Consider the following 16,331-nt stretch of genomic DNA (forward strand, 5'->3'; position numbering starts at 1 on the left):
GGCACACCCAGATAATCCAGAATAAACTTCTTATTCTAGAACCTTAATGTAATCATATCTGCAAAGTCTTTTTGGTCACGTAAGGCAATGTAGTCACAGGTCCTGAGTATTCAGACAAGGACATTGGGGAGACCATTATTTTGTCAACGTCAGGGTTCAATCAAACCAGAGCCAATAGAAAATACACACACAGACACACACACCATATGTATATGTATAGATATTAGGAGATTTATTAAAAGGAATTTGCTTACATAATTGTGGGGGCTGGATAAGCAAAACCAGATTTCATAGGTCAGGCAGCCAGGAAAGGATGATCACAGGCATGGGCTGAAGCTGCTGTCCACAGCCTCCCTCCTCTCTCACTCTGTCCTGCTTTTAAGGCCTTCTGATTGATTGAATCTGGCCCATGCAGATTTTCTAGGACAATCTTCCTTATTTAAAGTCAATTTATTATATACTAGAGGCCTGGTGCACGAAATTCATGCATAGGTAGGGTCCCTAGGCCTGGCTGGCGATCAGGGCCAATCTGTGGGGCAACTGGCAGGGCAATTGGAGGGCTCCCACTGGCATCCGTCTTGGCCAGCCTGGTGCCGCCCACTCACCGGCCCTGCCCCCTCTCCCCCCACCGCTGGTCACCTCCCTTTGCGGGGCGACCGGCAGGACGATTGCCGCACACTCCCCCCCCCCCCCCCCCGCCTGGCACCACCTTGGCTGGCCTAGAGCCTGTGGGCTGGGGCAGCTCCTGCATTGAGCCTCTTCCCCCTGGTGGTCAGTGTGCATCATAGTGACTGGTCATTCCACCAGTAGTTTCGTCATTTGGTCGATTTGCATATTAGGCTTTTATTATATACATTTTTAAAATAACATCTGCACACCACTTCCATAGCAACCCTAAATGAGTCTTTGGCTGAATAACTGGTAACTGTAGTCTAACCAAATTAAGATACACTATCCGCTGAGCTAAACCAGCTAGGGCAAGAATCTGCAATGCCTCAGGGTCAAAGGGCAGTGACCTTCAGGATAGGTATGGGACAAAATGTGGCAGCAGCTCATGGAGAGCTCTAAGAGAGGTGTTCACCCCGAAAGGAGGGGTGCAGGGCCCAAAGGGGCTTTGCTGAAGTCACTGATGGGAGGAAGGTGTGCTTAGAGGGGATCTTCTGCTAGGATCCTGGAACGGGGCATCCCATCTAATCCTTCCCGGAGTTTGACAGTCCTGTGATCAGGGTCTGCTTCCCTCCTCCACACGGCTCAGGCTCCCAGCCTCTCACCAGTGTCTAGGTGCCCCTTGCTTAGGTTACTTTTCAGTTTTTGTTCTGTGATCTGCTACTGAGGCCACAGGCCCCTGGGCTGCAGACATGAGCTGACAGTGGTGGTGGAAAGGTGAGTGAGCTCATGTCTGCAGCTCATTCAAGTCTGCCACTCACTCATGTCTGCCGCTGTCTCATAGGGCTGCAGCTGGTAGGTGATGTTTTTGTTGAGCTAATCTTTCCCCATCTAAATCATCTTATTTATGATTTCATTCAGGAGTCTCAAACCCTGCAGGTAGAAACCCCAGCCAAAACCAACCAGGTGTGAATGATGAAAACACATTCCCTTGCACCTGCCTTCAAGAGCTCTAGGTGAAGCAGAGTATTCAAAGGAGTTGGGAGGTGGATGGAGGTGCACAGCCAGGGCTAGTTGTGGGGGCTCTCAGCAGTCAGACCCTCACTGAGTGGGGAGACCCTGTGCTCAGAATGGGCAGATGGTCAAGGGAGGGTAGAGATGGTCTCAGTTTTACCCCATTCCTTTGGGGTAAAGGTTGGGCCTTGTCTCCGAGAAAGATGTCTGGAAGGAAGGGTTAGGTTAGCATTTAGGAGAACCTACTTGAGCCTAAGGTGTGGTTCCCAAAGTGTGGTCCCCTGCCAGCAGCATCAGCATGGCAAGAGTTTGTTAGAAATGCAGGTTCTTGCCCTAGCTGGTTTGGCTCAGTGGATAGAGCGTTGGCCTGCGGTCCAAAGAGTCCAGGTTCGATACCTCAGTTGCAGGCTCCTCCCGAGCCTGGGCCCTGGGCAGGGCACGTACAGGAAACAGCCAATCAATGTGTTTCTTCCACATGATATTTCTCTCTGTCTTTCCCTCTCTCCTCCACTCTCTCTAAAAATCAATGGAAAAATATCCTTGGGGGAGAGAGAGAGAGAGAGAGAGAGAGAGAGAGGAGAAATGCAGATCCATGGGCCCTATCCCAATCCAACACTGGAGGTAGGACCAGCAGGTTGTTTCAACATGCCCTCTAGGTAATTCTGATGCACCTCTGCTGTGAGGCGAGGCATATATCCGGGTACTGATTCACATGCAGAGGTCACTGAGGAGGCTGTAATATCCTGGTCCCTGAGACATTCATTAAGGTTGGGAATCATATTAAACTGGAATGGTTCCCAGGGAACAGAAATCACTCATGTGGAGCTGTGATTGATGGGAGAACTTTGGGGAGCATCCTCGATTGGCCAGTGAAGGCCTGTGAGAGCTTCCTGCTGTGGGTGGCGGTGGGCCAAGCCAAAGGCTATGAACCTCGGGCCCTGGGACCTGCCTCTGGGCCAGGCGAAAGGAGGAGGCGGAGGGCAGTACCTTTTGGCCAGGAGGAGCTCCGAGGGCCACATGTTGGATCCAGGGATCTCCTGGGATCCTCCGGGCATGCAGCCCTGCTGTGCCAGGCTGAGTTCCATGTCAGTCACTTTTTCCCCAGGTAGTTTGGTGATGGCAAATGTGCTCAGAGGTTGAGGAGGGTGTTCTTACTATTGGTATTTGTAGCTTAAAGTTAAATGCTGTAGGTAAGCAGAGGATTTGAGAAGTTGGCTTGCCCCCCCCACCCCACCCCCCTTGCTCCCACTCGCTCTCTCATTTCTGGTATCTAGACTGGACATTTCATGGTGCAGAGAAGGCCTTGACATCCTGAATGACCTCTCCCAGCAACGATGGAAATCACTGTGGCTCGCTCCCCCCGTGTCGCTCCCTGGAGTCCTCGGCTGTAGGGAGGGCCAGAGGGTGTGGGTACCAGGGAAGGATGTCACAGTTGCTTTTATCTAAACATGGCGTTCTGATGGGAAAGAGGTTAGCATGTCCTACTTGACCTCCTGCCTTGACCTTGCAGTTTCCGTTCCTTTGTCATGCCAGCCTGGGACTTGAGGCACTATTTCCAAGACAGGCTTTGGGCCGGAAGGGTTGCTGGTTCTATTCCCATTCAGGGCACATACCTGGGTTATGGGTTTGATCCCCTGTCAGGGAGTGTGTGGGAGGCAGCTGATCCCTCCCTCCCTCCTCCCTTCCCTCCCTCCCTCCCTCCCTCCCTCCCAGGATGTCCTCAGGTGAGTATTAGAAAGAAAGAAAGGCTTTAGGCATTTTCTGTGGGCATTTCCGACTGAAGCCTTCTTCTCTCAGCCAAAAGGCTGCATCCCACTCGGATTTTTTACCTTTCCCCATCCAGCTCCTACAAATGTTCCTCCCTCCCCCTCCTCCTTGCCCATCTGAGGAGTGGAGGGGGAGGAAGGCAGAAGAGGGGAGCGGAGAGGGACCACTTTGGGAGACACATAGAAAGTCAGAGACGTGAGGCTACAGAAGGCAGAGCCCTTTCGCTGGAAAAGTCCAGAAATAAGTTGAAATGATGGAGAAAGTGGAGCTGGACTAGAGGCTGGCCAGGGATGACCACAGAGGACCAAGCAGATGCAACCTTCACTGATCAGACTGCCCATCCTGGGGTAAGGATAGGCAGGGTCTGTGGGCAGCCCTCTACCCATCTAAAGGCTAGATCGGATACTCCACATGGACCAAATCATGTACGCTGTTAGAAACCACACAGCCTCCAGATCCTTCATCTTTCAAGTCAGCATCAGACCTCCCAGAGAGCCATGTCAAAGGCCCCTTGGTCCCGGTTCTCTGCAGATTTAGCAAGTGGAGTTCTCCTGGGGTATCCCTGCGGCTCCATTTCGGGCACAGCCTCCAAGCTGGTGACTGGCAGCTGCATGGAGTCTAAGAAGGCAGGAGGCGCTGGCCTCGGGGAGCAGGCGCAGAGAGAACTGCGGTAAAGTGACAAGACACCTTCCCACAGCTGCGGCCTTGTTCAAGGAGAGCCAACATCGCATGAAGCCCAATGGGGATCTAGTTCCAGACCCCAAAGGCAGCTGCTGAGTCACTATTTTAATTTGAGGATTGGTCCTCAGACTCCATGTGGTCCTTTCTTCCTAGGCAGGGGCTGAATAGCTTTCAGAAATGGGGCTCTTCTCCTAGAGCAGCGGTTCTCAACCAGTGGGTTCGTGACCCCTTGGGCGGTCGAACGACCCTTTCACAGGGGTCGCCTAAGACCATCCTGCATATCAGATATTTACATAACAGTAGAAGGGAAACAATGACCCATTTCTACAAGGACTTTGTGATCCATTTTGATCAATTTACATCTGCTAACTTGTGGCTGCAGAGGTCACTGGTGGTGTCATTCACTGAAGTTTATTCGTTCCCACTGATTTATTCATCATCAAATATTTGCCCAGCGGATCGCCTCTTCCTCGTAGAGCAGCAGCTGCGCTTCTGTTGTCAGGTCCCTCCCCCACCCTGCTGGCCGACTAGACGGGTACACGCTGGGTGCCAAGACTGCGGAATCGAGGTGCATGTCATTGTAATCTAGGCTCAATGCCCTGAAGGAACAATAGAGAATGTGCAACAGGAGGGACTTTCTTTGCCACCAGAAAGATAGGTGAGCAGGAGCTAACCAAGGGAGGGGGTGGGAGTGGAGAACCCCAGGTGGAGAGACGGCCTCACCCCCAAAGGCTCTGGGGCCACACATCATCTCTCCGGGCCCTCGATGCTCCACTCAGCTACAAGCTCCAGCTGCTTCCCACGATGAGTGTAGGTAGCTCCGAGCTGAGGAGAGGCCGCTGTGGCGGGCAGCTCAGGGAGAGCCAAGTGGATTGGGCTGGGGCAGGAGGGCTCTAGAAGGTGGGATCCTCTGCTTGATCTTCATCTGAGGGGGTGGGGTCCACGGAGGGTGTTTCACAGGGTCCTGACAGGCTCTGGTTTCCGTTTCCGGTGGATCACACTGACATACTATACGACTGTATTTCCGTGAAGTTCGAAACAGGCAAACTGACCTGTGTGGCTAGGATTCATGAGAGTTATTATCCTGCAAGTGGGTGGTGACTGAGAAGGGCACTAGGGGGCTTCTGGGAAGCTGGGAATGTGCTATTTCTTTTCTTTTCTTTTGATTAATCTTCACCCCAGGATATTTTTTCATTGATTTTTTTCAGAGAGAGTGGAAGGGAGGGGGAGAGACAGAGAGAGAGAAGCATCGATGTGAGAGAGACACATCGATTGGTTGCTTCCCACACACGCCCTGACCAGGACCAGGGATTGAGCCCACAACCGAAGTATGTGCTCTTGACTGGAGTCAAACCCTGGACCCTTCAGTCCACAGGCCGACCCTCTATCCACTGAGCCAGACCAGCCTGGGCCTATTTCTTGATCTGAGTACTGGTCCCTCAGGTGTTCCCAGCTTGTAAAATTTTATCAAACTCTGTCTGTATGACTTGTAACTTTTTGTGTGAACGTTATACTTAACGTTTCTTAAAAGATTACTGTGGCTATTGGTTAAAGAATAGGTTGGAAGGAGGACTAGACAGGTACACGCGGGGTGCCAAGATTGTGGAATTAGGGAGAAGGTAGGAATTGGGATGGTGGCCAGATGGGACCTGGTGGTGACACAGACTGGAGGGCCGCAGTGGAGATGGAGAGCATGGTTTGGATTCGAGGATTGGTTTGGAGGTTGAAGCACCCACTAGAGCAAGAACCGGAATTGAAAGGGGGGCTCGGTGTGGGGTAATGGTAATGCTTTGGGGCAGGAATTTCAGAAACGGGTTGGAAGTCAGAGTCGAAACGTGTGGGATGCAGTTTAGTGCAAGGCCTGGAGTTGAGGAGGGCTCCAGCCCTCCCTGACGTGGCCGTCACAGGCCTCAGACAGTGGCCTTTGGGGTCGTTTTAGGAGAACCCTGACAGGCAGGCAGGCCACTGTGTAGGCAGGGGAGGCTGGCAACGGCGATGCTGGAGAGAATAGTTGCACAGGACAATGGGAACTGTCGGGTCTGGCTCAACTGGCCTCCCCTCCCAGGTCCAACTCTTCAACTTCCCTCTTAAGGAACAATGAAGCTGTGATGGAAATCTGTGTTTTGTTTTCCTTTTTTGATTGCTCAGATTCTTATACCCCCCCGCCCCCCCCAAGCCTTCCAGGGCCCTGTCTTATTAAAGGCTTCTTCTAGTTTGTAATGATACTAATAACGCTGCTGTGAATACCGCCGACTTTGACCCGAGGCTGGCTGTTTGGAATCTCGGAGCTTTATCTGGTTCAGGCATTCTTCCTGTGTGGGAACATATTCGATTTCCTGAATCACTTCTTAAAAGAGGCATTCTCCTCTGGGGCCACCAGGCCATGATTGCGATCCAAAGTCATACCCTGCGTAAGGTACAGAAGGGTAATAAGCAGGCGACTGGTTAAAGACGGCCTTCCTTCCAGGACACAGCACTCGTCCTTGCTTTGTTTCCTCCTTCTTCCTTTGGAAGGACAGGGAGAAATGACCTCCTGCTCCCCGCCAGCTCTGAGGGGCTCCCAGGTGGGCCTCAGAGGAGCCCTCCCCTTTCAGACGCCTGCACCTCTGAGGTCGATGGGAAGCTGCCGGATGTCACCCTTTCTGAGTTCCCTTCTTTGCCTCCATTGCCTTAGGGCCTCTTGAGCCCCAAACCTCACCTCCCAGGTCTTACCCATTTGGGGAACTGCCCACAAGGTCTGAGAATGGGCTATGAGGGTAGAGAAACTGAAAAATAGAAATATAAGCAGAGACGGGCCAGAGCCAGCACCACTCTGGCCATGTGCCTTTTCCTGGAGACACACCAACCACTTTGGAAGATTCCAGTCACATAAATATTTATCAGGATGCTTGGGTGTAGTGGGGCGGGGCGGGAAGGAGGGTGGAGGAGAAGGACTTGGATACACTTTGGGGTTTGACTCCTTAGTCCACCAAGTGTACACCACTTTCCCCCCCATTGAAAATGTGGGGACGGAATTACTGATTTGTTTGCTAGACTTAGCAGCAGGAAATAGATTGGGTTTATAATTTAAGAAGACAGACTGGCACATGATTGAGTTCCCTCATCTCCAACACCCTCATTATAATGGAAGCATTGAGTAAAAAACAATGGTGAAAACCAATAAAACAAAAAAAGACAGGGAGCAAGACTGTGAGTGGATAGAGAGTCAGCTAGGGAGGGGGTGTGCACAGGAGGGAAGCCCCGCTCCTCCCGGCTCCCAGCTTGTGTTCACTCGCCAAGTGAGTGACCCAATCATGATGCAAATACTGATAGAACCATTAAAAGTTAGGAGGAGGAGGGAGAGGGGTGGGAGGTGCAAGAACAAGTGACCTAAATCCTCTTCTATTATGGTTTCCATCTAAACAGATGAATCAAGAAATTGCAGAACAAGCATATTGTTTTGAGATGTGTGCGTGTAATCCACAGGAAAACTCAAACCAGAGGTGGTGGTCCCTGAACTGCAGTCCGGTTGGTTGGCCTGAGCTGAGCATAGGGCTGAGTCTCATCATTCGAACCCCTTGCATGTTACTTGGTTTTTCACGCATGTGCGTATAATATACTGTCAGGGGAAAGAATGAAGCAGTGCGAAGAAATGTAAATGGATTTATGATCATACCGGGGCTGACTGGGAAAAGGGCCTTCTGAATGCCAAGCGTTGCTCTAATTGAGTTGTCAGCGTGGCTATGCTGTTCTGGGGTTTCCCAGGAGATATGCGAGCCTTGGAGACGTTCCTGCCGGTCTGGGGTACAGTCAGCCCCAGCCTAGGGAGAGAAGGAGCAGAACGGACTCTGGGGCCGGATTTTGACTCCGAGGTGGAGAAACTCAAGCGAGAGGCACCTCCGAGACTCCTCCCTCCCTCAGACAACATCGGTGGCCCTTGGCACACACTACACGCTGAACTCTCCTTGCATTGCTGGCTTGGGGGCGGGGAAGCGGGGGGGGGGGGGGGGGGCGGGACACAAGGAGGTTGCCTTGTGCTCCTTTTTTCTCTTTCTTCTCTCTCCCGCTCTCTTTCCTTTTCTTTCCTCCCCCCCCCCCCGCCCTCTTTCTCCCTCCTTTCCTTCCTACCTCTCTTCCTCCCTTTTTAAAAAAAGATATTTTTATTGATTTCAGGGAGGAAGGGAGAGGGAGAGATAGAAACATTCATGATGAGAGATAATCATTGATTGGCTGCCTCCTACATGCCCCCGACTGGGGACCAAGCCAGCAACCCGGGCATATGCCCTAACCGGAATCCTGGTTCATAGGTCAATGCTCAACCCCTGAGCCATGCTGGCTGGGCTCTTCCTTCCTTCTTTCTGAAGAGTAGTTTCATTTCGATTGCTGGCAGACGTCACTTACGGATAGAAGCAGTTGTTTCCAACTAAGAGGTCACAGCCTGTGTCACAGTCCAGCCCCATCTCCTGCTTATGAGTGGTTTTCTCTCCACATTCTAGGGGGCATAAGGCATCAGAATGTTCTAGAGTGTTGCATGTGGACAAAATCAGAGTTGGTTGACCGCTGAACCAGTGGTTAAACAGGTATACCCCACGGGGATCACATTTCAGAACTTCTGGGAGCCGCGTGTCCTAGAGCCATAATTAGATGCCTCAGGTCATAGCTCCAATGTTTAGTTTGGAAAAGAGGCTCCTGAATGTGTGAGCAAAGGAAACCGGGTCTAGGCTGCACGTTGACCCTTCTCGTTCCTCCTGCGCTGCGAGGGTTTCCCTCCTGGTCCTTATGGTTTCCCCTTTGGGATAATACTTAGGTCTCTGAAGCTTGGCAGGGGCTTGGGGTCGCACGCTGAGCCTTCACTTGGCATCTCAATATCTTTTCAGCCTTTCTTAGCTCTTTGGCACAGGCGGAAAAAAGATTCCTCTAAATTAGAGGAAGAATCTTTACAACCACTCTGATTTCCCTGCTTCCTTCCTCTCCAACTTCCTCTTCATGCTCCCTAGGACTGGAGAAAGAGGGGAGCTGTGAGCCCGAGCATTTGAGGTCTTAGAGCTGCCCGCCCACCATGCCATGCAAGAATGCTCTTCCCCCAGCTTTAGCTTTCTCTTCGAGATCCCTTCTGCAACATGGGCCTAAAGACCTATAATTTTAACACATAGATGTTTACGTTAACACACACACAAACGTAGATATTTACATGGGTATTGACCCTTTCAAGAAACAAATTGAAATTTTGAATAAACTCTCCTTGCATTGCTGGGGAGGGGAGAGAGAAGGAGGGCTCTTTGAATAAACAAATTTATTCCAATGACATTGCAATGCTCATGATATTTTTTTGTTAAATCTGTGGAATTCCCTCTAAGCCTAAGAACATTATTTTGAATACTTTCACAGTTGCAAATCTTTTTAAAATTAATTTTTTCTTAGGTCGACTTTATTGAGATATAGTTTACATATAATCAAGTGCACAGATTTTAAATGATTGAGAAGCTTTGACAAATGTGTTCACCTGTGTAAATACCACCATGATCAAAATATAAACTATTTCTACCACCCCAGATAGTCCCTTCGTACATAAATACAAATTTTTAACTTTTTAGTTTGGGTTTAGAAATATCCAAAAGTAAGTTAGAGTTGATCCAAGTAAATAAGTGGGGCAGCCAAGCTAGCACAGGCCGTTTTGTGCTTTGTAAGTTTTGTGGCATGTAGGCTGATGGGAGGCAATGCTGACGGGGGAATTCATAAATGAGTGAGGACAGATCATTGGAGCAGACAGCTTCTCTGCTGGTTGAATATTCTGGAGCAAGGGTTCAGCCCCAATTATGGACTGTTGGGGGTCCAGCCCCAGCAGGTTCAGGGGTTCCCAAAGGTGTGGACGGAGTTGGCGAAGAAGGAATGACATGGAGGGAGCGTTCAGTTGATCAGCATAGCCAGGTTCTCCTTTTATTGTCCTGTTACATCTGTATTTATACCATTTGATCCTATAAGCATGCCTCTATAATCATGGTATGTTTTGGGTAACCTTCTACAGTTCATTGTTTCATTTCCATAGTTTCTTATCTGACCTTTGCCAAAAATCCTGTCTCTATCTAGTTCTGTTGATTTTAATCTTGTCTAGGTTAATCTCTGTGTTCCGTTATAAGGGCTATTCCAAGGTCACTATTCTACTGCTGTACTGATAAGCTACAAGGAAGTGACTGAAGGAGATTATCTTCCCCAGTAAAGGTTATGTCCTCCCAGCCCCGCTGCTTGCCTTCCCTGGGACTGCCCTGTGTTGGTGGGTCTCCAGGGGTATTGGCCTTGGTGCTTTCCCTGGTGGGCAGACCCCTGGGGATGTGGGCCCAACAAGTCCCAAATTTATTGCCAACAGTCTTAGTCCAAGTTCTTCATAAGTAGTACATGGTATTTCTGTAACACTCGGGGGTTTTACTGATTTATTCTCTTCCTTAGTCCTGTTAATCCCTAACTCCAGGGGAAAATCCCCACCTGGGGAAACAACCTTTCTCAAGGAGGTGGTTCTGGTTATAACACATAGCACTAAAACATAGCACTAAAACTAGGGGGAGCAAACATATTAAGTACAGTATGCCGTATACGCCAGGTACCTTGAAACATATGCTGTGCAGATGTTTCTTCCCTACAGCAACTGTGTCAAGCAACAAGGATGGATCGGCCAATAGCAATGGACCAAGCAATGGGAATATGGCACCCTAAAAAATCTTATTATCTTTCCTCCATGAAGTCTACATCCTGGTGAAGGGAGATGTCAAATAGTGAGAAATCAAATGTATGATATAAACAAACATATTAGTAAGCAATAGTGCTTAAAAAAAAGTAGACTGAGGAGATAGAAAACTATGGCATATTATTTTAAAGAAGATAATACAGCCCATGTAATATACCTTTATTTTATTTTCCTTTTGTGAAGAAATCACAAGACTCAGATTCTACCATAAGCTGCTTTCTGAAAGGGACATATCTTTCCCTAAAGCAGTGGTTCTCAACCTTCTGGCCCTTTAAATACAGTTCCTCATGTTGTGACCCAACCATAAAATTATTTTCGTTGCTACTTCATAACTATAATGTTGCTACTGTTATGAATCATAATGTAAATATCTGATATGCAGGATGGTCTTAGGCGACCCCTGTGAAAGGGTCGTTCAACCGCCAAAGGGGTCGCGACCCACAGGTTGAGAACTGCTGCCCTAAAGTATATTTTGCAAAATACTAGTATCTGTTATATATAATTTAAAAATGTGTACGTGTTGAGGGGGCTCCATGGTTAAAGTATGGAGAAATTTGGGTAAAACAAAAGTTAATCAGGTCTTTACGGAAGGTTTTCTCAGAACCTTTAAAATGCTAATGTGAACTACAAATATTCATGAGGGAAGATTATAATATGCAAAGTTTTCAAACATTTTTCTCCCGGGAATCCTTTGAACTTGGAGCATCTCAAGCCAGTGACACTCTGAATGCACACTCTGGGAACTTCTGTCCTCAGGTTCTCACGCCGCAGGAAACTTGAAAGCATCAGAGAGGTTCCCTTACTTGGGCCAGAGGAGCCAGTGGAAGAAGTCGCAACTTAATACATATCCCCTCAGTGTGTGGGCTGGCCAGGGTGCCAGGTGCTTTAGAGACCCTTTCTCATACAAGCCTTCCAACAGCAATGTGAACAGGTGTGATTATAGCTCCCCTTTGTGAGAGGGAAACCAGTCAGAGAGGACAAATATGTAGCCCGAAGTCAGCACATGAACCGAGGTTTGTTTGACTCCCAAACTCAAACCATCCAAACCTGTAAGACTAGATGGTCTAAATCAGCGGTTCTCAACCAAAGGGTCGAACGACCCTTTCACAGGGGTCGCCTAAGACCATCGGAAAACACATATATAATTACATATTGTTTTTGTGTTTAATCACTATGCTTTAATTATGTTCAACTTATAACAATGAAAATACATCCTGCATATCAGATATTTACATTACGATTCATAACAGTAGCAAAATTACAGTTGTGAAGTAGCAACAAAAATAATTTGATGGTTGGGGGTCACCACAACATGAGGAACTGTATTAAAGGGTCGCGGCATTAGGAAGGTTGAGAACCACTGGTCTAAATGATGGTGGAGGGTGGGATGCAACCAAGCCAGCCAACCTTCCCCTTCTCCCACCAGTCCATCTACATAGACTCTTAAACCCCATGCTCTTCAGGGGTGGTTTCTGGTTCTGCATTGTATCGGGGGTTTGTCGCTCCATCTCATGCTGGCCATGGGTCAGGTCCTCGGTAAGTTCGAGCAGCCTGGGTCGTGGTCCCAGGGCCTGGTCCACCTGTGCTCAGGAGGCAGACGGAGGGACCAGGTGTCTGTGGTGATCCTGACTGGCTCAGGGTCAGAAAGCTCTGTGGGAACTATCCATTCACTTTCTCTTTTCCTGGCATTTTCTCCTTGCTCTCCCCTTCTTTGTAGTCACATATCTCATTCTCCTCCATCTGCTGAATGCATTAGAACCTGAGGGCCCCGATACGTGCCAGCACTTCTGCCAGGGCACCCATAGGGCACCAGCCCTGACAGGCTGCAGTGGCCAAAAGCTGGCAGAGAGGTGAAGGGGTGTGGGGCGTGGAACGGTGCCAGCTGATGGAGGCGGAGTCTTCCACCTCGTATTTGGAGGGAGAAAATGGGGAATTTCTGTATTTACTGGAAAAAGCAACGGCATGTCTTTCAGGAAAAGATCTGAGACAGATTATTTTCTTCTGCTGTCCTTACCTTCCTCTCATGAGACGCCTGGGGAATTTGGTAGGGATTAGTCACTCCTGCTAATTAATTGCTAATTTGGTTAGAAGGAAACAGGTCTTTTTGAGCTTTATGCTCAGAAATTCAGGTGTTCTGAAACTGAACTGACTGTCTCCCTATCCATGGATACTCCTCTTCCTGGGGCCCCCGTCTCCACACATGGTGTTGCCCCCTTCCAGACCCTCAGGCTAAAATGCTGCCCCTTTTCTTCCACCTCGAATCATGGACAGCCTTGTCAACTCAGCCTCTGCAAGAGCCCTGATGGGCCGCCCCTATTCCCCACTGTGCTGGCCTTCGATCCAACCCTCAGTGTCTCCCCTAGGCCCTCACTCCTCTGCTGAATGCTGTCCCTAATGTCAGCCATGCGCCAAGCCGTCAAGATGCCTTTGTGCAGGAGTCAGCAGCAGGCTGCTGGGATTTTTAGAAGCAATCTTGAACTAGACACATAACTTAGCCCCAGGCTGGCAAGGGATCCCTGAAGGGTGAGGAAGAATTATCCAGACAAATAAGGGAAAGTTGATTCTGCACAGATTGTGAGCAAATACACAGACAATGAATGTGTGCTGTGGGGAACTTGAATAGTATGACCTTGAAGAAGTTTGAAGGGCAAGGTGTGTGGCAGCAGGTGTTGCAGCTACCTAGTGCTGTGTAACAAAGTGACCCCAAACTGAGTGCTTAAAACGATGACAGCATTTAGTTTGCTTACTCAATCTGCCCTCTAAGACTCGGTGGGGATAGCTCAGTCTGTTCCTCTTGACATCAAAGATGGGCTGGAATCCTCCAAAGGCTCGCTTGGTTACATGATGCTGGCTGCAGGCTGAAACTAGCTGGAGTTGTCACCTGGGACACCAACTGTGGCCTTTTCATGTGTAGGAAGCCTGGGCTCTCATAATGTGATGTCTGTGTTCTAAGGGTCCCGAAAGAGAAAGAGCCGGGTAGATTTTCTGTTGACATTCAGGACTTAGCCTCGGGGCTGCACAGCACCACTTTTGCTTTCTTTTCTTCATAAGAAGCAAGCAGCTAAGACCGACCATATTGAAGGGAAGGGAACAGAGGCTCCATCTTTTGATGAAGGAATGTCATTGTCACGTTGTAAGAGGTGTATGTGGGACAGGAGGTTGGCGTGGCCATCTTTGTCAAATACAATCAGCCACAACAGAGTATGAAGCCAGAGTCGGTCGAGGTCTGGGACGTGTCACGTCTTGGATACCAAGCCAAGGACATTCGTTTTTATCTTGTAGGAAGTGGGGAGCCAGTGAAAGGTGTTAATTTGGGTCTCACCTGCTCACGTTTGTATTTGAGTCAACTCTTTCTGGAGTGGGGTGGGAGGGTGGAAGGTTTGGTGGGCAGACAGAGACCTGTGAGAGGTTGCTGCAGTAAACCAGGGAGAGAGGGGAGGGTGTGAGGCAAGGCATAACAAGGAGACGAAGGGCAGGTCAAGCTTGAGAGACACCAAGAAGACATCACAGGACTTAGCAGAGGCACCAAATGCCAAGGGATAAGGAATGGGGCATCTAGGAGGATTCCAGGTTTCTGGCTTAGGGAACTGAATGGCAGTAATGGAGAATGAAGGGAAACGGGAGAGATTTGTGGGGAAGGACGGTGAGCCCTATTTGGGAAGTGATTAGTCTAAGGCAGTGGTTCTCAACCTTCCTAATGCAGTGACCTTTAAATACAGTTCCTCATGTTGTGGTGACCCCCAATTTTGTTACAAATTGAACATAATTAAAGCGTAGTGATTAATCACAAAAACAACATGTAATTATATATGTGTTTTCCGATGGTCTTAGGTGACCCCTGTGAAAGGGTCATTCGCCCCCCCCCCAAAGGGGTCGCGACCCACAGGTTGAAAACCGCTGGTCTAACGGGTCTGAGAGTGTCCACATGAACACATCCAACAGATGGAATTTGGGGGGGGGGGGCATTAGTCTTTAGGGGATGGTCAGAAGAAGAGGATTGGCAAGGCATCCAAGATCCAGTTGCCGCTTCCCTGGATTTGGCATGGACCAGGGACTTGGGGCTTGAGCATGCTCAGATGGCCTGTGTCCACGGAAAACAGTGACCTGGACAAACCCCGTCACTCCCCCTCACTGTCCGGGAGCCCCAGGCTGTCCTCGCAAAGGCTCTGCCCTGGCAGGTAGGAGAGGAAATGTCAGCTCTGATCCCACAGCCTGGAGCAGGGCCCCTGCAGAGGGGGCAGGATTAGCTTTGCAAGGAAACAGAAATGAAGGTGGAGCCCCTGTGTTCTCCTGAGACGCCAGGCGCTCAATTAAGAGAGGAACGTTGGCAGACTATGAAACGTACCGCACCCCACCCTTCCCTGGAAGAGCAGTGCAGTCCCCAGAAGGGGCACCTTCCAGGGGGCTCGGGGATGTATGATTCCTGCTTCCGAACCTGCTGGGGCCCCGCCCAACAGCCGAGAACCCAGGAGGGCCCGGGGCCCAGCCTGGAGCTGATTCCAGATGCCACCCTCCCCGCTGTGCATCTGTCCCCATTAATCACAGAATTCACATTTACTCACACCCATATGACAGGGTATATGGGCAGGATGGAATGCAGAGACAAGGCCTTATCACCCATCCAGGGAAACAGCCAGCACAATCACAGATAGTCCTGATAGAGGCGATAACAAGCTTGGGACATTCATTAAAACCAGGTGGTCTGTGCACCTATCCTGGTGAGTCATGGGGGTATTGGAGGTGGGCCTGTGCACAGGTATTGCTGGAGTCTGGGGAAGGGAGGACAGGTCAAGAAGAGTGGAACACCAGCCTGGGGTGTGTCAGGGCCCTGGGAGTGACCTGACTTGGCTGGAGAATGACTTCAACCCTCGCAGGACAGGAGGAAGGAGAGCAGCAGCCCACAGGGCACTGAGATGCCATCGGAAAACACATCAAGCGATGTGGCTTAGTCAGGCCTTTCCCAGAGGTGCTTCTCCACCCCTAGTTTACAGGCCGTTTATGGCAGCAGTGATAAGAACAGCAGGGATGCTGGGAATGCATGGCTGAGAGCGCACTGAGCCCCAGGAGAAACCTGATATGACGATGATGGCATTTCACCCTCAGGACTGCCTGATCAAATCAGTGTTTCTAAGTAATTGGTGAGAAAACAGAGCAGAAACAGAACGGGAGGCCCAGGTGGGCAGCCAGGGCTCACTGTCCAGGGACCTCATGCGTCACACGGTATCTCCCCAGGTGTTCGTGCTCTGCCATGGCCTCCTGCAGCTCTCCCAGCTCCTGTACAGCGCCTACTTCAAGAGCAGCCTCACCACCATCGAGAAGCGCTTTGGCCTCTCCAGTTCTTCCTCGGGTCTCATTTCCAGCTTGAATGAGGTAAGCAGCAGGTTCTGGTCCATCCGACCCCACTTGTGCACCCTGATCTGGAGGCCTGGGAGGGGGGTCCAGGAAGAACAGTTCCTGGGGAGCTGGGGTAGACACCTAGGGAAAGGAGACAGCCAGGTGCAATGGGCATGGTGGAAGCAGCTACCAATTCCAGGGCTACCTGGCA

General features: G+C 49.9%; 1 protein-coding gene across 1 annotated transcript in view; it reads left to right on the forward strand.

The window, feature by feature from the left end:
* Nucleotides 1–16,331, forward strand: part of SLCO2A1 (solute carrier organic anion transporter family member 2A1) — a 70,145-nt gene that overhangs the window by 15,991 nt on the left and 37,823 nt on the right. The window contains exon 2 of the mRNA XM_059663905.1: nucleotides 16,019–16,156. Coding sequence (XP_059519888.1) covers nucleotides 16,019–16,156 — 138 coding nt within the window. The remainder of the gene's footprint in view (nucleotides 1–16,018; nucleotides 16,157–16,331) is intronic.

This window comes from Myotis daubentonii, chromosome 14 (genome assembly GCF_963259705.1).
Source record: "Myotis daubentonii chromosome 14, mMyoDau2.1, whole genome shotgun sequence".
Lineage (NCBI taxonomy): Eukaryota > Metazoa > Chordata > Mammalia > Chiroptera > Vespertilionidae > Myotis > Myotis daubentonii.